General features: G+C 37.3%; 1 protein-coding gene, 2 long non-coding RNA genes and 1 other non-coding gene across 4 annotated transcripts; all 4 read left to right on the top strand.

The window, feature by feature from the left end:
• The first annotated feature begins 2,846 nt into the window (after positions 1 to 2,846).
• Positions 2,847 to 2,954, top strand: LOC122295267. The gene has a single exon (XR_006237928.1). It is a non-coding gene; the product is annotated as a small nucleolar RNA R71 (small nucleolar RNA).
• A 7,807-nt stretch (positions 2,955 to 10,761) lies between these two features.
• Positions 10,762 to 14,077, top strand: LOC122293690. Its single transcript, XM_043102199.1, has 4 exons — positions 10,762 to 13,325; positions 13,408 to 13,495; positions 13,716 to 13,893; positions 14,016 to 14,077. The coding sequence occupies exons 1-4, from the start codon at positions 10,762 to 10,764 to the stop codon at positions 14,075 to 14,077; spliced, it is 2,892 nt and encodes a 963-aa protein (XP_042958133.1).
• Positions 14,078 to 15,349: 1,272 nt separating this feature from the next.
• LOC122295146 lies at positions 15,350 to 18,664 on the top strand. Its single transcript, XR_006237869.1, has 4 exons — positions 15,350 to 15,521; positions 17,239 to 17,386; positions 18,172 to 18,415; positions 18,524 to 18,664. It is a non-coding gene; the product is annotated as an uncharacterized LOC122295146 (long non-coding RNA).
• LOC122295147 lies at positions 18,661 to 20,146 on the top strand. Its single transcript, XR_006237870.1, has 4 exons — positions 18,661 to 19,072; positions 19,749 to 19,841; positions 19,935 to 20,030; positions 20,112 to 20,146. It is a non-coding gene; the product is annotated as an uncharacterized LOC122295147 (long non-coding RNA).
• Positions 20,147 to 22,449: the final 2,303 nt, after the last annotated feature.

Here is a 22,449-nt window from a genome sequence, read left to right as displayed (position 1 = left end):
ATGTAATGATATTCTCAAAAGAAGTGTCCAATTCAACAGATCAATGAACGCTTATCACAATTTACTGCATTTGTATGCTCTTAATCCTCTCCAAACTCACATGAAAACTTAAGCAAAAGAGTTCTCTAGCTACATGTGTCAAACCACCATCTTACCAAAAAACTTGGATAAGTGCATTAACGATTCTGTGATGTTTCAGCAAAAAATGATTTGGTGGGTTTGGTGAAGTCATGAAGATGGCTATGAATGAGAATGAGTACACATGTGAAAATGATGCACGTGTGATGCAAATTAAAAAAAATTGACACATGAAAATATGCCACAGAGTTCCAACAAGCATTTTAAAAACTAAATTTGCACCACCACCCCCCAACTTAAATGAAACATTGTCCTTAATGTTTAAGAATCAAAATTGAATGGGGAGTAACTGAAAATGGTAGAATACACCTGATGAGTGACGTGGGTAGCTCCCTAAACACCAAAGATGGTAATCTGAAATGAAGAAATGAAGCTATCCTGCAATCAAAAACAAAGAAAACAACAGTAAACAAAAAGGAAAAGAAAGAAAATAAGAAAAAACATAAACAAAACAAAGCAAAACAAAATAAATAAAGAAACACATACCATGGTGGTGTGGTCAAGGTTGATAGACTGGATCCACAAGTGGAATGTCTTCCACTTCCGGAACTTGCCTATCAATTAATATTTTAAGGCGTTGACCATTTACTTTAAAGATCCAACCATCCTTAGGATCTTCTATTTCTACTGCCCCATTTACAAAAATATTTTTCACTAGAAATGGGTCAATCCACCTAAACTGAAGTTTTCCTTTGTGCTTGTGAGATCCAAAAGCATATAAGCATATTCGGTCATTAGGTTTAAACCTCTTCCTAAGAATATTTTTATCATGAAACACTTTCATTTTAACCTTATAGACTTTAGACTTAGACAAAGATTTCAATTTAACTCTTGGTGCTTTCATACTTACAGGAATCTGTTTTCCACATTTCTTAGGCAACTCCTCAAATTTCTGTTGCCAAACCTGTGTGCCAAAATCCTGAGTTTCATAAAAAACAGCACAAATATCAATAACATCAAATGAATCACTAACAGATGTATTAAACTCAGAATTCACAAGGGAATATTCAAGGGGATCAAAATCATGCGTTGTGTGAACTCCCTTGTCTATGATTGCATCAATCATATATGTTTGGTGGCACTCGTCATCTGTTGGATGCTTCTCAATATGGAAAATGTTGACCTCCATGGTCATGTTTCCAAAAGATAATTTCATCAACCCATTCCTGCAACTTATAAGTGCATTAGCCGTAGCAAGGAAAGGTCTACCTAATATGAGAGGAACTTTAGAGTTTGATTCAACAACTGATTGAGTGTCCAAAATTAAGAAATCAACAGGATAATAAAACTTGTCAATTTGGATCAAAACATCCTCAACTATCCCTCTCGGTTTCTTAATTGAACGATCAGCCAACTGAAGCACGACAGAAGTAGGTTTAATTTCACCCAAACCAAGCTGCAAATAAATTGAATAAGGCATCAAATTAACACTAGCTCCTAGATCTAGCAAGGCTTGCCCAAACTCATGATTCCCAATATTACATGCAATGGTTGGACAACCAGGATCCTTGTACTTAGGAGGAATTCGCTGCTCAATTAGAGCACTAACTTGCTCTGTCAGAAATGTTGTCTTCTTAACATGGTGCTTCCTCTTAACTGTACACAAATCTTTAAGAACTTTTGCATAAGTGGGAACTTGTTTAATAACATGCAAAAGAGGAAGGTTAATCTTTACCTGCCTGAGGTTCTCCAAGATTTCATTACGAGGATCCAAAGTTCGCATACCAGATTTTAAAGCTTGAGGAAATGGTACCTTAACTGGACTCTTGATTACCTCGGCATCCTTGGGAAACTCGGTGCTATCATTGCTTTGTTCCTCTTCAACATCCTCTTGCTTATCAGTTGTTGGGATGTGTGAGGACTTACCACTTCTTGTCATAATGGCATTGACTTCTTTTAAATTCTTTTGTGCCATATGCTAACCTTGGGGTGCAGATTGAGCTTGAGAAGGAAACTTGCCACGCTCATTCACACTCAAGGAGCTCATTATCTTGGATATATGACTCTTTATCTCTTTGTTTTCTTCAACAACCTGCATAATCAAAGATTCAAACTTTTGATTAGTTTTACTTTGTGCCTCAATAAAAGCATGCAAAGTGTCTTCTAAAGGACTCCTAGAAGATGAAGGTGCATGATATGGTGCAGGATATGATCTAGGGGGTTGTGCAGGCGGCTGGTTTTCAGACTTTCAACTAAAATTGGGGTGATTACGCCACCCAGGATTGTAGGTATCAGAGAAAGGTGCAACAGGCTTCATATACATACCTAAGGCATTACATTGTTCCTCATACATCCCTCTCATCTTAGCAAATGTGGGACACTCTTGGGCAAGATGATCTACCCCACCACACACAAAACATCGTCCAAAAGACTCTGCATGATTAGCCACGTGTGTTGGCTTTAAATCTTTATTCTTCAACACCTCTAGCTCCCTAGTGAGCATCTCAACCTTAGCCTTTAGGTTATCTTCTTCCCTGAGATGGTAAATTCCACCACCATTTAGGTTTCTTGTAGGTCGTGATCTATTTGTGCTCTCAGTAGCACTAGGTCCAGTCCAAGTGTGAGCTTTTTCAGCAAGCTCATTGAGGTATTCTATGGCCTCATCAGGATCTTTCTGTAAGAACTCACCATTACACATCATCTCCACAAATTGACGCTCTCTAGGTGTAAGTCCCTAATAAAAATAGCTCACTAAGCACCAATTCTCATATCTATGGTGACGACACATACTTAATAGCTCCTTAAATCTCTCCCAAGATTGATGCAAAGTCTCACTATCATTTTGTACAAAGGTGGAGATTTGCCTTTTTAAAGCATTGGTCTTATGTTGGGGAAAGTATTTATTAAAGAAGACCTGAGTCATCTCATTCCATGACCCAATAGATCGTGGTCTCAATGAGTATAGCCAACTCTTAGCTCTATCTTTCAAAGAGAAAGGAAAGAACTTAAGTCTCACAATGTCATCAGTTGCATTTTGACTATGAAAAGTCACAACTACTTCCTCAAACTCCCTAATGTGCACATATGGATTTTCATTTTCCAAGCCATGAAAAGTAGAGAGTAACTGTATCATCCTTGTTTTAAAATCCAATTGGCGAATATTAGCTAGAAACATGATGCATGATGGTGTGGCTGTGCGTGTAGGGTGGAGGTAATCCTGAAGGGTCCTAGTGGGTTGATCTTCGTGTTCACTCATTTTTTCAGAATTAGAAGAATTATCAAACAAATGATCAGAAAAATTAAACTCTGACTGTAACACAGGTCTACAAGCAAACCGACCCAAAGCGTCTCTATACCTGTGCATGCAAGGTAGAGAAAAACCCAACACTAAAAAAAAACTACAAAAAGAAAAGAAAATAAAAAAAAATGCAGAAAGCTAAAACAGGGAATGAAGTTACTGCCTTTACAAACTGTTGAAAAGAAAAACTATCTCACAATTCTTCTACCGTCTCCCCAGCAACGGTGCCAAAATTTGATTACGCCCAAAGAATAACGTGGTAGTTGTAGCACAGCTTTGGGGTGTCGATTCCACAGGGAGACAAATTAAAAGAATAGCAAGAGGAACAAAGAAACTAAAGAAAAAATATTAAATAAGTAATAGAGAACAAAGATTAATTTTAAATGTAAATTCAAGTAAAGCAAAGTGATTAAACAGAAAAAGTACTCAAATTTGACAAACAGTAGAGCGTCGGGAATCCCTTGCACGAATCTAGTATTTTAATTATTCTTAATTCATTGGATAACTCAATTAGAAACTCAATTCCCGCAATTCCCAATCGGAAGGTATAGATTTATAAACCAGACTTAAATCAAATGTAACCTTTGAAAAAACATTCACCACTTTTAAAAAACGTGAATTACTACCCCTATTGATAAAATCCAATGACGACAATATACTCAGGAAGTGATATTGCAGCAAAAAAATAAAATCAATATAGGTAAATAATTGATCCAAACATAATCAAAGAACTAATCCATTCAATAGAAAAAGCATGACTGAATCCATAAACACAATAAATTCTATGATTATTCGGAGAAGAAAACATCAACGATGAATTGAGAATGATAAAACAACAGAGTTTTAGCAATTGAAAATCAAATACATGAATTAAGAATAAATTAGAAATACCATCTAATGTGCAAGTTCATCCCTAACCCTACTTGAGAATTTAGTTACCCATAAATATAATGGACAACAAAAATCTCCAGAGAAAACTGAAGCGAACGGTGGCCATGGAAGTGATTTTCTCCTCTCTTCAGATCTGCCTCTTGTGCCTCTTCCTCCCCCCCATTTCGTGCTAATGATATGCTTATATAGGGTAAGAAAGAAGCCCTAATGTCCTCTTGATTTCCGTATAAAAAAATCGCCTAAATTTTAGGACTTATCTTGGCAGCCATGTACAGCCTTCAGGAGTTCGAATTTGGAAATCCTTATTAGAGACAAAGTTATAGCCCTTTAAGATAGCTTTCCAATGCATTAGAAATTGCATCAATCCGATATATGAGTAAAAAGATATAGTTAAAAGACTAAAGTATGTCCAGACTGTCTCCTAGCGAATTTCAGACTTGGAATTCTTGTGGTTTCATTTTGTGATTTTTTTCTTTTTCTTTTCTTCCAAATTGCTCTCAAACCCCATGAATGTCCTCCTTTGAATTTGACTGGGCTTGACTTGCTCTTTTATAAACTCTGAAATTAGACATAAAAAAACTACTTAGGAGTATCCCAATGTAAATAAAAATTCAATTTAAGAATACACATTAATTCCTATGATTTCTATTCACATTTTAGCATTTTAGTCCAATAATAGGGTATATAGAGTGCATTTTCGCACACTCATCACATGCTCAAAATCAGCATGTGATAAAACTCAAAATAAACCTTAACAACATGGGACTCCATACCTCTAACACTTGCTGCCATGGAATCTTCTGATGATAAGGGTGGTACATCATTCTCTTCTACAAGCTCTACCAAAAACTTGAAGTGAGTCTTGTATCCCTGTCTGAAACTATAGACTTTGGCACTCCTTGCAAATGAATTATTTCCTTATCATAATTTTGGGATAACTTCTCCATACAAATAGGGTCTCCAGATCTTCAATGTGAAAACTAGTATAGCTAATTGCAAGTCATGAATAGGATAATTTTGTTCAGGATTTGTGAGCTGCAACAAAGCATAAGTGACTACTCATCCTTCTTGCATTAGAACACATCCTAATCCCATCCTAAAAGCATTGCTATATACCACACAATGCTTATGAGATTTCGGTAAAGCCACAACTAGTGCGTGGAAAGCTTTCTCTTAAGTTCTAGAAATTGTTTTCGCTCTCCTCACTCCAAACATACTTGGCATTCTTCTTAGTTAATGCCATTAAAGGATCAGAGAGTTTAGAAAATCCTTCAACGAATTTTCAATAGTAAACCGTCAAACCAAGGAAACTACATATCTCACGGGCATTAGTCAGTCTCTACCATTCAATCACTGCTTCTATCTTAGCTAGGTCTACTGCAACTCCTTCACTAGAAATGATGTGACCCAAGAATTTTACTTCTCGAAGTGAAAGATCACACTTACAGAACTTAGCATAAAGCCAATGCTCTTGTAAAGTTTCCAATACAATCCTTAAGTGTTCTTTACGTTCTTCATCATTTTAGGAATATACCAATATATCATCCATGAAGACAACTACAAAACTATCCAAGTACTGCCTAAAAATCCAATTTATTAAATCTCACTACAACAAATTCAGCCTTTTGCTACCATTATTTTTCCAGCAAATCAAAACTTGTCAATAATACATACTTTTATTCACAAAAATATGGTCTCCAGAAAAATGTTAAAGAATCTGTCAATAAAAAGCAATATTATCGGCAACAAATTTTAGCTGGATAAGATTTTGATGTTACAAGTCAGTTTCGGTGTGTTTTGTATGTGTTATAACGACATACAGTCGCCGCACCTTGCATTCCCCATTATTAAGATGACTCAATCTTAATGTGACGAGTAAAGGTCGCTGCTAAAAGTGGGTTATATAAATTAGGATGAGATTGAGTGCCCCGATTTTTCCCCTCTTCTCATCGGTCCCTCTTCGTTACGCATACACAAAAATTGGGCGAAACCACATCGGCCGATGGAGAATTCCAGAGTTATCATAGATCGAGAATCCTATGCTTCTGGACTTGGGTTTTGAACTGCAGTGCATCATTTGAATCGTCTTGATAGTGAGCGGCGTTGATGGCTTGGGGAGTATTTTACCGATTATCAAGCGGTAGTTTGGGGAGGTTCTCGATCCCCTACTGTGAGTAGTCAGTTCTCCCCACCCCTTAAATTTCGAAACAAAAATCAATTATATTCAGCCATAACTGATTTTTGTGTGAAAATCGGAGTGGCTAACTATGATACGGTCAGGTAAAAATTCCTGCATTATTTTCCATTGCCGCCCCTGTTTTGCTGTAATAAGTTGTTTGTCTAAGTTTTGTTAAGATGTATGATGAGGGGATAGGAAGTATTTGCTCCTAGATTTAGGTGGGTTTCTCGGTTTATATTAGCCAAAACATCTTGTTGGCATGCCAATCAATAGGGTGAATTAGTTGCAGCAAAACTAATTCCACTAAATCTGCATGGGCATAGAAAGAATTTATGGTTGTCTGTATACCCGAACAGCTTTTGTCAGTATATATTCAAGTAGCTAGCCTTGATGTTTAATCTTCTTAATTATAGGTGAACTAAAACCCTATGTGTTGTTAGACCCTTATTAGTGAGAGGCTTTTTTTCACATCGGTGAAACTTATACCAAACATGATCCTTTCATAAATTAATTGAGTATATATATATATATATATATCCATTTACATACAGGAAAGTTGGATGGTTTTGCAATGTTAGGGAAGAACCAAAACAACTTATAGGAAACTGTGGCAGAGTTTTTAAAAATTATCAGTATGGTTTTGGTTTTATTGAAATATGAAAGAAGAACCAATTTAGCTCTGTTTATACAGATTCATTTTTTAGAGGAATGTTCAGTGTAGCCTCTATATGGTTTAGATTTTATCGAAATGGTATGTTTTAAAAGGATAACTGCAGAAATTTGAAGATATCTTCATTTCCTTTGCTTCAATTGGCCCTTTGCTCCTTTGTTTCCCTGCTTCGTTCCAAGTCTCAAATTTCTGCAGTAGGCATTTGTAATTCAACATATGCAGCTATAACCATTGTATGAATTGCCTGCTTGCTTTATATGAGACTGTTTTTTGTTGAATCTGGAGCTATACGAAGAGGCTAGAGCATAAATTTTAGACTCAATCTCAATTGATGCTTGCTTTATTTATTGGCATCATCCTAGAGTATCTTCCAAAAAAAAAATAATTTGGAAGATGCCATCTAGTGAGTGCAGCAACTCCAAAGTGCCCATGAACATTCTGCTAGCTGAAACATATGCAGGTTCCATGACTTTTGTTTTCTATCTTATGTTTTTCTTATGGTTTTGAGTACTTAATAATTATTTAAGATGGCTGGGGATGCATGCATGTCTGGTTATGGGGTCAACCCATCTCTGTTGTAAGAAATATACAACAGCAATCTATATAAATAAAGTTTCTATATCAAAGCAGGTTGGAAGTATTGCACTCCTTTCACATAAACAGATCCTTGGTTGCCACCAAAATCATGATTTCACTCCCACACAAATATCGCATCCTTTTTGGACTTTGGCATTACTCATGTGATTGCCAAGGTATCTAACACAAATACATTGCAAAACTAAGGCCGATTAATGGTGTTAATAAGGTGTTGGCCTGCAGCTTGCTTTAAAGGATCATGTAATATTGCCTTATGTTCTGACATAGCTTTGTATGTAAATGCTTGCTTGTGCTGATATGTATTTGAGGGCAATGAATCCATGGAATGTTTTTCATCATTGGCAAACCACATGTGATTGAAGTTGGATGTGGGGATTCTATGCATATATAGTATCATCCTTTGCTAGTAATTTTTTGGAATAGATTTTCTTATCATGCTTGATGACTGCCTAGTACAATGCTAGTTACCGGTAGAACTTAAACATTTGTTGGATGTAGTGCAAGCACTTCTAGGCCTTGCTGAAATTAAACATTGGAACTTTTAATTGCATTCAAATGTGTAGAAGCCCGATTTTGTTTTTTTATCTAATTTATTTTGTTTTTGATATGTAAATGTCAATATACATCTCAATAATAAAAATTTTACTTCTCCAACGTCCAGCCCTTCTCTTTCATTCCTGTCCTGGATTGTGCACTTTTATAAGAGCCATTCAGTTCTTGATAAAATTATGTGGTTGACGTCGGAACGTTTTGTGGCATGTTTGATAAAATCATTTGGTGAATTTGGAATTGTTTTCCCAATGATCCCCAAGTTCTGGTTGTGGACTGTAAACTAATATCTCTGAAAGTCAAGTTGAAAGTTTGGAATGCTTATCAGTTTCACAACATCATAAGCCAAATAAACCTGCACTTTTACATAAACACAGTTACTTAAGTAGGGATATTTCTGTTTGGTATTTACATATGAGCTACTGATCAGATTGGTACTAGATGCTGAATACCTATGTTGTAGAATCTTCATCATATGATTCGGAATACTTGCTTTTATAGATAGCATTTTTTTGAAAATTGAATTGAAGTACTTTATGATTGCTAGAGGGTGACAGGAATAAAACCATTTTTATTGGCTCAAACATGCTATATAATGCAGATTGTAATACAATTTCAGAAATACACTTAGGGACATTTTCATTATCCATTAATGGATTTTTAAGTGACATTGCATAATCCACACAAGTTAGTAGGGTATGAAAATTTGTTCCTTTTGAGGATATGATTCAAGCATCTAGGTGACAAACTTGTTAATTCTCTTATAGGGCCATGTATGTACTACACAATTGGTAGGCCTTTTTTAATGTCGTTGCGCGCCCTCCCTCTAATTTATTGGGAGCAGTATTTAATTATTACACAGTAGACAACACTCATTTATAGCTCCGATGCGTATACATGTGTTGACACTAGATAACATGCTTGTGCAAGAAATCTGCTTGCTTCTTAGTTATAAGTCATATGCTTTCTATAAGTAATGTTGTACCAATAGATATAATCATGCCTGCAAGCATGATTATTGTTGAGGGAAAAATGAGCGTGTTGGCATATTCTTGTGAAAACCTGTGTAAAATAGTGTTGTAACAAGTGTTGTTGCGGAAGGCTTGAAGTGGGCTTGAAGTGTGCTCATTATTGGTCAAAAGAAGCAACTTCGCTCGACCCTCGCTCGACAGAGCGCTCGAGCGAACTCAGGCAGATTCAACCGCTTGACCATCGCTCGACATACGGCTCGAGCGAACTCAGGCAGATTCAACCGCTCGACCCTCGCTCGACATACGGCTCGAGCGAACTCAGGCAGATTCAACCGCTCGACCATTGCTCGACATATGGCTCGAGCGAACTCAGGCAGATTCAACCGCTCGACCCTCGCTCGACATACGGCTCGAGCGAACTCAGGCAGATTCAACCGCTCGACCCTCGCTCGACACTGAGCTCGAGCGAACCCAGGCAGAGTGTGTCGCTCGACCCTCGCTCGACACTGAGCTCGAGCGAACTCAGGCAGAGTCAACCGCTCGATACTCGCTCGACATGGCGCTCGAGCGAACTCAGGCAGATTTCGGCGCTCGACCTTCGCTCGACACTTCGCTCGAGCCAATGTTCCAGATCACTTACAATGTAGGGTTTTGAACGCCTCATTTGATGGGAACTATAAATAGAACATGTTAGCTTCTGTTCTATGTGTGGAGAATCAGAGCAAAAACCCTAAGGGCCTCCAAGAACTTCTTAGAGCAACCTCTCCCCCATTTGGTTGATTCTTTCTTGGATAAATATTTCTCCATCACAACACATACAAAATCAACTCTTACTTGAGTCCATTGAAGTGGACATTTTTGTTGGCCGGAAGAGTCCGGAGCTGCCGTTGATGCAGAGATCGAGAAGTTCTCGTGGGAAGCTATAGGAAGGTCGGAGTTCCGACACTACATGCGTGTAGAGATCGAGTGGGTCACTCGTGGTGTTGCAAGCCAAGTTTAGCTACTACAAAGGTTTTGTGAGTGTCTCTAAATTGGTTGTAACAAACTAAAGTTTCTATAGTGGATTTGAGGTGGTGTCTTACACCCGGAGTGGTTTTAGATTTTGAAGATGTTCTTCAAATGAGTTTCCACTCCGTGAACAAAATCATGTGTTGATTATTTGTGTTATTTGATTTATTTATTAACTGCTTGTTTGATTAATTTTCAAAAGGCCATAAAAATTAGATTACACCTATTCACCCCCCCTCTAGGTGTAGTGTTGTGTAGAACCACTGCTTTTTCAATTATATATCTCCCCATTCTTACTCATTTCAGTATGTTTTTAGTATGTACTGCAGTGCGAAACAAGCTGCATTTTTCCTACTATGTCACCCATTCAACTTCTCATACAATTCTATGCTAACAAACTACATTGCTAAAAGTTGTTCTATCCATTTAACTCTGTCAGGGTCTTAATGGAGTCCACTTCATATTAACTTATATCAAGTTCAAAGTTACTGTGGCCTACTTTTGTGCTACCGAGATTTAAATGGATAAATCTTGGATGCATATTGAAGATCGATTGCGGTCCCATGAATATGCTGAAGGAGTTAATCATTTCTTATCAATGGCTCAATCCATTGCTCCTTCCAGTGACTCCATTAGGTGTCCCTGTCGGGACTGTCGTAATAACTTCTTCCAGCCATTTACTGTTGTGAGGGATCATCTATTTTTGAGAGGGATTGATAGAAGTTATACTCAATGGATATTTCATGGAGAAGATGATCCTTTTCATGCCAACCGGTCAGACGATCCGGATGATGGAGATGATACTGGAGAGTACATTGATGACGTCGATGAGATGTTATATGACATTCGGGTGGGATCCTTCGTGGATGATATTACCGGTTTAAATGCAAGTGGCAGTGATGATGATAATGCACAGTCCAACGTTGGGACTTCTATACACCATACGTTTGAACAGTACGTCGAGGATGCACGACATCCACTATATCCTTCGTGTACAACCTACTCAAAGCTATCATTTATAGTGAAGTTGCTTCACATCAAGACAATTGGGGGTTGGAACGTGAAGTCATTTAACATGGTGCTAAAGCTATTGAAGTCTACATTCCCAACTGCTCTCTTGCCTGAAGACTATAATGATGCACGTCAGCTAGAGCGTGGGTTGGGATTTAGTTACACCAAAATCCATGTATGCCCAAATGACTGTATGTTGTTTTGGAAAGATGATGAAGACAAAGATGAATGCCGTAAATGCAACGCATCTAGGTGGATCTCAATGACGAGTAAACACCGGGTACCTCAGAAAGTGATGCGTTATTTTCCATTGAAGCCTAGGTTGCAACGCCTTTATCTATCGAAGAAGACAGCAGAAGCCATGCGATGGCATAAAGAGGGCCGTATCGATGATTCGAACTGTATGAGGCATCCAGCTGATTCCAAAGTTTGGAAAGATTTTGACAGGAAATATGATTGGTTTGCCAAAGATTCTCGTAATGTCCGTCTTGGACTGGCGAGTGATGGGTTCAACCCGTTCAATAACATGAGCAAGCCCTATAGTATATGGCCAGTAATACTTCTACCTTATAACTTGCCACCTTGGTCTTGCATGAAAGACCCATACTTTATGTTGACCTGCTTGATACCTGGTCCTAAATCACCAGGAAATGATATCGATGTCTTCCTGCGTCCTTTAGTTGATGAGTTGAAAGAATTATGGGAGGTTGGTATTGAGACATATGATGCATTCAGTTCTGATGTTTTTCGATTACATGCATCTTTACTTTGGACTATAAATGACTTTCCTGCATATGCCAATCTTTCTGGGTGGAGCACGAAGGGGAAGTTGGCTTGTCCTGTGTGCAATGTTGATACCGATTCTATGTGGTTGGCGTATGGGCGTAAACATTGTTATATGGGCCACCGTCGATGGTTGGCCTTGGACCACCCTTGGAGAAAGAAAAAACGTGCTTTCAATGGTGCCAACGAGGTTCGGATTCAACCAGCAAATCTTTCGGCCCAAGCTATATTTGAATCATTATCCATGGTCCCGAATGTGCAATTCGGGAAAAGTTCACGGAAGAGGAAACGGGCACCACAAGAATTAAACTGGACAAAGAAAAGCATCTTCTTCGATCTCCCATACTGGCAAGAATTAGAGTTGAGGCATAACCTAGATGTAATGCATATTGAGAAAAACATATGTGATAGTGTGTTGGGCACCTTGCTGAGTATTGACGGAAAGAGTAAGGACACTGCGAATTCTCGCAGGGATTTGGAACATCTAGGACTGAGGAAGGAATTACACTTACGTCCGGATGGCGATCGTTGCCGAATGAGTCTTGCATGTTACACCCTAAACCAAAATGAAAGAAAATCCTTCTGTGAGTGGGTGTCACAAGTTAAATTCCCAGATGGCTTCGCCTCTAACATTGCCCGGTGTGTGAATATTCGTGAGGGAAAAATTTCAGGAATGAAAAGTCATGACTGCCACATTTTCCTCCAACAGTTGCTTCCGGTCGTGATTGGTGGTTATCTGCGGCCGGACATTCGGCTAGCTTTGATCGAGCTATGTACATTTTTCAAAGAATTGTGTGCTCGAACATTGACTTATGAATCATTGCATCGACTTCAGGCAGAAATTTCTATCATACTATGTAAACTTGAGATGATCTTCCCACCTGCATTTTTTGATATAATGGTGCACCTCGCAATTCATTTACCGGACGAGGCATTGCTTGCTGGACCAGTGCAATATAGGTGGATGTATCCTTTTGAGAGGTACCTAGGGAAGTTCAAACGTTACGTCCGGAACAAAGCCCGCCCAGAGGGCTCAATTGCCGAAGCATATGTTCATGTTGAGTGTTTGACGTTTTGCTCAATGTATCTCAATGACATTGAGACCAGATATCAACGGGTTGAAAGAAACGCAGACCTTCCAGAACAGAGTAATGAAGAATTTTTTTCTGTATTCTCACAAAAGGTACGTCCGCTCGGGGCGGCCAACATTCACATGCTTGCCGAGAAATTATTTGCAAGAGCCCACTGGTATGTGCTAAATAATTGTGGCGAGATCGAGCATTACCTCGAGTAAGTGGTGAATTCTTTGCAGTTACCGAAATGTTCATCTCATCATCAAAACACTGTGTAACTATAAGACGTTGTTTTGCAGTGAGCATTATAACATGATTACAAGGGAACTCACAACCAACACTGCGCGCAGGCACGAGGCTCAATTTCCCGGGTGGTTCAAGAAACATGTATGTATTTCTCTTGCATAATGTACAAACAACCTTTTAATGAGAGGCACCCCAGTTGGTGTGCATTACATTTGAATCCGACATAAAAGATAGTCAACTTTAATTGACTATAATCACGTTGTCTAAAATAAAAACCAACAGCAAGGATATTATTATATAATTATAGTTGTATCTCCTATTTTGCAAGCATGATTGGATTTGTTGTTTGCTTGGACAATAGATTCGAGAGAAGCGTGCAATGGATCCAACCAGTGTACGAGATGAAATATATGCACTTGCATGTGGTCCCGACAAGTGGGTTGCGTCATACGCTGGTTGCATAATGAATGGAATTAGGTTTCAAACAAAGGATCGAGAGAGGCACCGGCGAACGCAAAATAGTGGTTTGGTTGTTCGAGGTGAACATCAATCAAATCCCATAGACTTCTATGGGGTGTTGAATGATATCATAGAATTACGATATATGGGTTGGCGTAAGGTGTATTTGTTTCATTGTGATTGGTGGGATGTTGGTGATAAGCGAAGAGGGATTCGCGTTGGGGACCATCTAACCAGCCTGAACACGTCTACAACATGGTATAAAGATGAGCCTTTTGCTCTTGCTTGCCAAGCGCAGCAAGTGTTTTATGTAAAAGACCTGAGTGTGGCGGGTAGTTGGTATGTGGTCCATAAGATAACGAATAGAAATGTATACAACATCCCTTTAGTATCAGCAGCTGAGGTGGCGGATGATGGTGCCGATTCTGGTGAGGATGACGCTTTACAGGAGGATGAAAACATCCCGACAAACGTGCCGTATGCCCAAAGCAATGACCTAGACTTGATGACCCCGTTGAATAGGGTAGATGAAGAACCATTGCTGCTTGACCCTTCGATCATGCTAGAACAGCAACCATCTGAACTACCTGACCACGAGGAATACGTCGAGGATGCCGAAGGAGTTGATGATGAGCTGGGAGTTGACGATGCCTCCACTAATAGTGCGGACAGCGAAGAAGACAGTATTGCAGAAGCCGATTAGAAGTCAATCAGCTTCAGATGATGGTATGTTTTTCATAATCATGTATTTATTTGGTATTTCGGAAACAGCGACTTCTTGTCATTATTTATTGTTAATGAAATGTGTTGTCACAATGTGTATGTTGACTTCTTTATTAAGCTACATACATTATAACACGATAATATCATGTATTGAACCAAGGATAAGGAAATGAACTACAGAATGATTGTCAGACTAATACAACTTTCTGAGCATTATGCAGGTTTTGCATGTGGAGGTGAAGGACTAGAGTTGGGATAATGGGGTCATGATGACAAACTTGGTGTAAGTTCTCATCTATGCTCATGATAGTGCTATTTTGAGTATTGTTTCAATGCACTACAAAATGTTCATACTACTATATATATGTTCAGCTAGAGTGTTTGTATATGAAGCTTATTTCATAAACAAAAAGACAATTCACCATCTAACCAGCATAGGAATGTATAACAAGATCTGGGCATACATTTTTATTTGGGCATCCAGTGTTCATCTTTACCAGCAAAGTTAATGGTGTACTGTTTCTTGAATCCCCATAATATGTGGTTTACTTTTCAAAATTAAAATATGAACTTTTGAATAATATTTTACTGTAGAACGAGCATATATCCACAGCAAAATAAGGCAAGCGATACATGAATACGAAAGAAACTGAACAATATATTCAATGTATATGCAGACGAAGCTACTTGGTGGCAGCCACAGGCCTCAACGAAGGTGGTTTCCAGTTGGGTATTTACAATGAAATACCCAGGGTGTGATTGTTTTTTTATTTATTATGGGCAAACTTATGAGCATGTCTTAGTAAGGAATAGTTTGAATTTGTGGCAGTACTGCTGATTACATCAGTCTCTAGCAAGACTTTGCATACAGTATTGACTATTATAAGTTAAACTTCCATACAGTATTGATGTGTTTCTTATATAATTAAGATGGTTTGACAGGTCAATAGGAGTACAAGAACACATAAACTATCATTTACCCCAGGTGACTACCTTAACCTTCTACATGCATGCCTCCTATAAATGCTGAAAAATTAAAGCCCAACTGATCAATAAATCTGATAAACATTTAAACGATCATATTTAGGGTATATGAATTAACAATACAGGGGTGATGACAATCAAATAAATGAAAACTGAAAATTTATGCTAATCAACATTGGCTATAAACACATGATTATATGTAATTTATTATACTTCTATGCTCAATTAGAAGTACTTTCCCACACAGTCTGATGTATAGCATATTATGATATAAGGCGAGCTGATAGTGTTTTTAAGATTGAAGAAATATACAATTGATGGATATATCGATATTGGGGTTGAGCAATGTAGTTGCAAATGAGGTCTATGGGTCATTTCCAACAATGGCGTATGGGCGTAAGTTTTATGCTAGCATTCACACATATGAATGAATACTCCATGATCTGTCAATCAAGTGTGAATGATTAAAAAATATGATGTCAGCATGCTGAAAACTGAATACTACCATATTTCAACTTCTGATAACTGTAAGAGCCCCAGCAACCCATTCCCTACTGACAATTATAAGATGTAATTTAGGGTTCAATATATACATATTTAAGATCATGGAGTGTGGGAAGTGAATGGAATTGACTCAATTGTACAGTTACACTTCCCAAATTTGGAGAGCGATTGTAAGGCAATCCAAAATTATACAAGATATTGTATTGAAATAAGCAGGTTCTAATAGTATGTAAAGACAGAATTTAAAGTGAATGATTTGGAAACCAACAGAATTTAAAGATGGTTTCTATGAATATTGGTGATTCATAGAAACCATAAAGGGTAATAATAGAATAGATACAGTCTAATTTTGAAAGGTGAATAAAGAGTAACAAAAAAATTCTTCATAATATTGGTGATAGACAATGCAGTGGGATCATGCATGAAATTCCCAGCAATGCACACATATTCATCCATAATTTGGGGAGCAATATGGGTATCAGTTGGCTGGTAAATGACTGTATGTTGTATTGAGAATATCATCAATTTCAAATGGTATATAAAGAAAGAATATAAAGTGAAGTGAGAGAAACAAATAATAATGAAAGAGGAACAGCAATCAAGTGATGATTAGTAGAATAGATAGAGAATAAAGAGTGGGATACATCTTGCAAGGTGAATAAACAATATAGTTGCATATACTCAAAATTTGAAGAGATGGAACATGGGAGATGCATGGCATTCCCTAAAATACTATGCCAAGAAAGAATTTGGAGAGCACTTACAAATAGAAAATTGAAATTATCGAAAAAGTTCTTTAAAATAATCCATATGTTAATAGTGAATAAAGAAAGAAGATAACGTGACATTGAGAGAATCAATTCAGAACTAAAGAGGAACGTATTGATTAATTTAGAATGGATCATAAAGAAATCAGGCCAGGATATATATCGCTGCTGAATTGTTGATAAATTGCTGGGAAAAAAAAAGGACATTAAATGAAATGATAAAATTTCGTTAACTTTTAGCTACCATTAAAATAAAGAGAAACTGTGAGCGGGAAGTAGTACATATTTCACGCGGGCAAATTAAGCCCAAAAATCTAACACAGGTTAGACAAAGAGAGAGAATATTATGTTTTATGATCTGAAGGCTGAATAAAGAAATTGAGTAACTATACCACAGGTTCTTAACATTGGTCAGGTTAACCAGTGTACGTAAATATCATCCCACAGATACACAATCAGAGTAAAGGTCCAACTTTCAGTAGAGTGGAGGGAAAGTGGGACAGAAAGGAGGTGATCTGGAAGGTTCCTTAGAGGAAGACAAGCTATTCAAGCACTCCAACGTGGGCTGTAACAAAGAACCAGGAATACACACCAGGTTAGTAATCCAACTTTCTAGCTTTGCAAATTCCCTCTCCTACTCTTATTCACGTTGGAAACTGGATTTCTTGAGGCAAGTTAATGAAATCTGGTATCAGTATTTTTAAGAAGGCAGGTTCTTCATATAGTAATAGGAACACCTAATTTTTCATTATAGTTTGTGTGCTATTGTGGCTGGGGAAAAAACAGCCTTTGCTTGTAACAATGGAGTAGTATTACTTCGTGTGGTCATGAATCAAGCATGACCACACATCGATGCTCCAACTAGGTGAAGGACCAGGTTGAGTAGTGTTTTTTGGTTTAAAAAGCCTACATGTTTCTTAGCTCGTGGGAGGTAAAAAGGTTGAAGCTTTTTATTACGTACTCACCCATGCAAATCAACCTGAAGGTATCAGCCTTAAATTTAAGTGCTTAGCAGTACATTGAAAGACTTGGAAGTAGAAAGTCTGTCACTACCAGTAGGTGGTTTAACGAACATTTTTTTGTGGCAGGCTAAAGGGGAAAAGGTTGGAATTTTTTGACATTTGGTATAAAACTGGGCATGAATAAAACCATGCTGGAAGTTAATCTACCAATAAGAATAAATGTTGCAATGCTTGAGTAATTTCACGTTTCACAATCAGAAATTTATCAATGATCTTGTAGAGTTTATGGTAAGGGATTTTGACAATAAACACCATTGCAGAAACTGTTTTGTTAATTCAGCTGTAACATAGTCTCAATTACTTGTGATTGAATACAGAATATACACAGTCTGATGCATTTTTCATTCATTGTCATAAGGTTCAGCACATATATTTCACACATATATTTTCAATGGTGAGATGGGTAAGAGGACGATGGCGCGGACCAGGTGGAATACATAGAGCAGGAGGCATACGTGTCCAACAACGTCCACTTTTGAGTGATATACAAGATAGGGAACACGAAGTACATTCGGACGATTCAACTCAACCACCAAATGTTGGTGGTGATGAGACAGTGGAAGCTATAGCAAATGAGGCTGAAAGGGTTGTGAGCACTGAACGTAAGTTGACAGATTCGAGCTAAGTAATTTCATAACGGTAGAATTTAAATTCCGCTTATTATCTTTTTTCATGAGAGACCTAATAGAGATAATGTTTTGCAATTTCAGATAATGAAGCTTTGCCAACTCGAAAACGTGGTCGGGGACCAGCAAAAGACACGCTTTTTGAACGCATTCGGAAATTTGGGAAAATACCTCTGAATATTAAGGATGGACAAAGAGGTCCATGTTGTGAGAATTACAACATATTTTCTAGACGAGTGACAACGATTGTTAGACTTCATGCAAACATGCGCTATGCAAGCTGGAAACAAGTATCTAAAGAGGAGAAAGAGGAGCTAATTGACCGTGTTCGAGTATACAAGTTTTATTTATCTGTTTTGTCAGATCCTTTTTTAGTAAAACTATTATTGCTGCATGATATTTCACTAATGCATTGTTTCATAGGCTGACTTTATATTAGATTGGACACAAAGTTCCCATCGTGAGTGTGTGACAAATGCTCTCCATCGAAAATACAATGCATTCCACTACCTTCTACGCAAGCAATACTTGGGCTATTCATCACATGAAGCCGCACTTTCTGGCGGGACAACCTGGGTGGAGAAGCCCGTTTGGGATTACTTATGTGGATTGTGGTCGGGTGAACCATTTATGGTAAATATTAAATAGTAGTACATTATTTCTTTGTTAGTTGAAATGATGGTTTATTGAAGAATACGAAAGAAAATGCAGTAGGCAGAATTGTATAGATAAGATGAAGTAATGACTCAATCTTCAAAAATGCTCTATTTGCTAGTAATGTATTTAGAGTTGTTTCTCTGTTAAAAGCTCAATTCATAGAGGGATGTTGTGATACTAGAGCAGCAGTAGGGCGTATTAGCAAATAGAGGAATGAATTAATGTTAGGAAATTTAATTGTTAAATGGTTTATATTAATGTATATAAATTTCTTTCTTTGTAATTCATCAGTCTGTTTTTATTACTAGAACAGCAGTATGTATCCTTCGTGATTTGAATGCTGAACTGATAACCATTTGCTACCATTATTTGTTCAACGTAATTTGCAATGTATAACAATTTCAGGCTTTGTTACAACATAAGTAGGTTATCAGTTTGATTTTATGCGTATACATTAAAGGATCTTGATTTTAACGACTAGATAGAGCAATGTATGAAAATTACTCTGTTTACTATACAACTTCTTGTCCTTTTAAGTACCACTTCTATTTAAACCACAATGGTTATCATTTCTTATTACTATGATAGTAGTAGGGATTTATTTATAGCATGATGATTTAAACATAACAGTGAAAATTCCTGGAAATTGCAGAAAATGTCACAGAGAAATAGCACAAATAGGAAAAAACAGCGAATCAACCATACAAGTGGCCGAAAGCCTTTCGTTAGGGTTATGGAGGAAACTGTAAGTTCTACCTAGTATCTTGCATCAATTTCAAAGTGTTCTTTCTTGCCTATGTGATTGCAGTACCTAACAAAGTCACCTCTGATGATAAAGAATGAACAAGCCCCGAACTTGGTAGCTTTTTACAAAGAAGTGCATTGGTCAAAAAAGAAAGGTGGATTTATCACCAACACTGCAGAACAAAATTATGTAAGTTTCCAAATCGCAAGCAGTATTTAATTTAAAACTTCAAAAATATTATATAATGGTGTGCATTATCTATGGATGTAGAATCTGATGCTTGAGCGGATGAATGAGACTGAGTTGATGGGAACATGGATGAAACAGCTAATGCAGTGTTCAAGGAGGTTTTAGGATATCGACCAGGTTATGCAACGGGTCTAGGCCACTCTGTTATACCTGAACCATCTCCTTCATTGCTGAACAATAGGAATTATCAACGCGTTGTTGAGGAGAACGAGAAGAACAAGAATGAAGCAAATTTGTACAAGAACCAGTTAGAAGCACTGAGATCTAATTTACTGGAATTCAAGAACCAATTTAAAGACTATGAGAAAGTGATGAACACTCGGATGTCTCGTTATGAGTCTCGGAGGGAGTCTCAGCACGAGACTCCAATTGATGCCTAGTCATCGCTAGTTTTCCAAAATCATCCCTGCTTTTGAAATGTTTTTTGAACTGCTGTTGAGGGTTGATCAGACAGTAGATGGGGATGATTGTGGTGAGTTCCAACTTTTGTTGAGCAACTTAGGATGTGGCTTGGATTTTCAGTGATAGGGAAGTCATCTTCTACATCCTTTGCATATTGACAGGTGCATAATACATCCCTTTAATAACTTGTTCCCTGTTAATTCTCTTACTTAGCTTATTGGTAGCAGCTGTATGTTGTCCTGTGTGTGCAAGTGGTAGATCTGGAGCAGTTATTTATTAGCTAGCTTTCAAGATTTTCAAGATGGGGTTTGTTTTTGGGACTTTAAGATAGCATATTTTGTTTGTCAATATTTTTTGGCATTGGCTACCTAAGAACCAATCATTAAATGAGTTGCAGAAAATGGTAATATAGGTGGATAGTTACGACAATTTTAAAGCTACTTCCTGCTGTAATTGCAATGTAGGAATTTCTGTGGAAATTTTATTAATACCATGATAGCAATGCTTTAGATAACATGATATTTTTATGCAGCATTGTTTGACTCAATTAGCAAAGGACTGAAAGGGACTACTGCTAGAGACAAAGGATTGCTGCATGCCCGAGACACTTCCAGAAATGTTCAAATACTTGCTTTTTGTGCCAAGACCACACCTGCTATTGTCCACTAACTTATCAAAGTATAAGTCAGTCTCTCTTGAATCTAGATGTATAAACTGCTTTCAAAAGTTGCCTAACTGTTGGAAATTTCTGTTTTAGGATGATATTTATATGGCTGATAGATCAGCTCTATATGGTTTATGTGGATCATGTTTAATGATAGCAGATGTAATATATAAAATGTGTGTATCTGGAAGTACTTAATGCAGAAATTTGGAGTTGATAGAGTTTATATTGCTGATCAGATTTTATGATGATGGCATTTATGCAGTAGTGTTTATACAAGATCTGTTGTCTTTAAATTGTGTGAATTGATAACAGATCTTGGGGGTTTATTGGCCATCCATGCACATGCATACTGATCATTATGTGAATGGATTTGGCTAATATGTAAAGATAAATAATAATGTTGACTACAATGCAACCAAAATATAGATATAATGATAATTAGGATCGAGCAGGAGCGTTCTATACACGTCCAATGTTATAAGCCGCCCCACTGCAAGAGGGGATAAATTTACAACAAATTTATGTACGTACTGGGCTAATGCTTGTGATGCTGCCCCACTATAGTCACAAATCTCAATTTCCTACGCCATCTAATTGTGGAAATTATTATACATTTTGGTCACTTTCCAGATTTTTGGTGATGCTGATTTGTGGAAAGAGACTTTTACCAGCAATATCCCATCCTCAATAAACATCTTATGGTTAATAAGCCTTCGTTCGAAAAATTTTGTGTTGAAGATGCATGTTTGCAGAAATAGATTTATATTAGCCTAAATCTGCATGACAATAGCTTATTAACAAAACAAGATTTTGTTGGAAATACACATTAATCATTACGCGGCTTTGCAGACTTTCTTGTTTAGTGACATAGTTGGATGGTCAATAAAATTATTTCCCACAAAAACCAGTTCCAAGAAAAAAAGTTTTAGTATGTTATCCATTGCCGTAATTGTATTAAAGTAGCAGTGCCAAAATGTTAATAGAACCAATTTACAACAACCAATTCTCATTGCTAGCTGCTTGTTTTGATGATGAACCTTTGCGGGAATATAATTATATTGGCACAATGTACTGCCAATTTATTCTATACATGGCACTAAATATTTGTCGTATTCCACAATTAGTGACAGAATTTCTTAACGAAAAAAATATTTCTTTGCACTGTATCATCTTAGCAAGTAAGTATCTCATGCGACAATGTACTGCCAATATATTTTATACATGGCACTAACTATTTGTAGTATTCCACATCTACTGACAGAATATCTTAACGAAAAAAGTCTTTTTGTA

The sequence above is a fragment of the Carya illinoinensis genome, chromosome 14 (genome assembly GCF_018687715.1).
Source record: "Carya illinoinensis cultivar Pawnee chromosome 14, C.illinoinensisPawnee_v1, whole genome shotgun sequence".
In the NCBI taxonomy this organism is placed as follows: domain Eukaryota; kingdom Viridiplantae; phylum Streptophyta; class Magnoliopsida; order Fagales; family Juglandaceae; genus Carya; species Carya illinoinensis.
This window is presented reverse-complemented; position numbering and strand designations above follow the sequence as displayed.

Excerpts from the sequence above, each read along its gene's own strand:
- LOC122293690 (XM_043102199.1), top strand. The coding sequence starts at position 10,762 with ATGGATAAATCTTGGATGCATATTGAAGATCGATTGCGGTCCCATGAA. Across the intron at positions 13,496-13,715 it reads CCGGGTGGTTCAAGAAACAT|ATTCGAGAGAAGCGTGCAAT; the intron begins GTATGTATTTCT and ends CTTGGACAATAG. Across the intron at positions 13,894-14,015 it reads TAGTGGTTTGGTTGTTCGAG|CGAAGAGGGATTCGCGTTGG; the intron begins GTGAACATCAAT and ends GTTGGTGATAAG.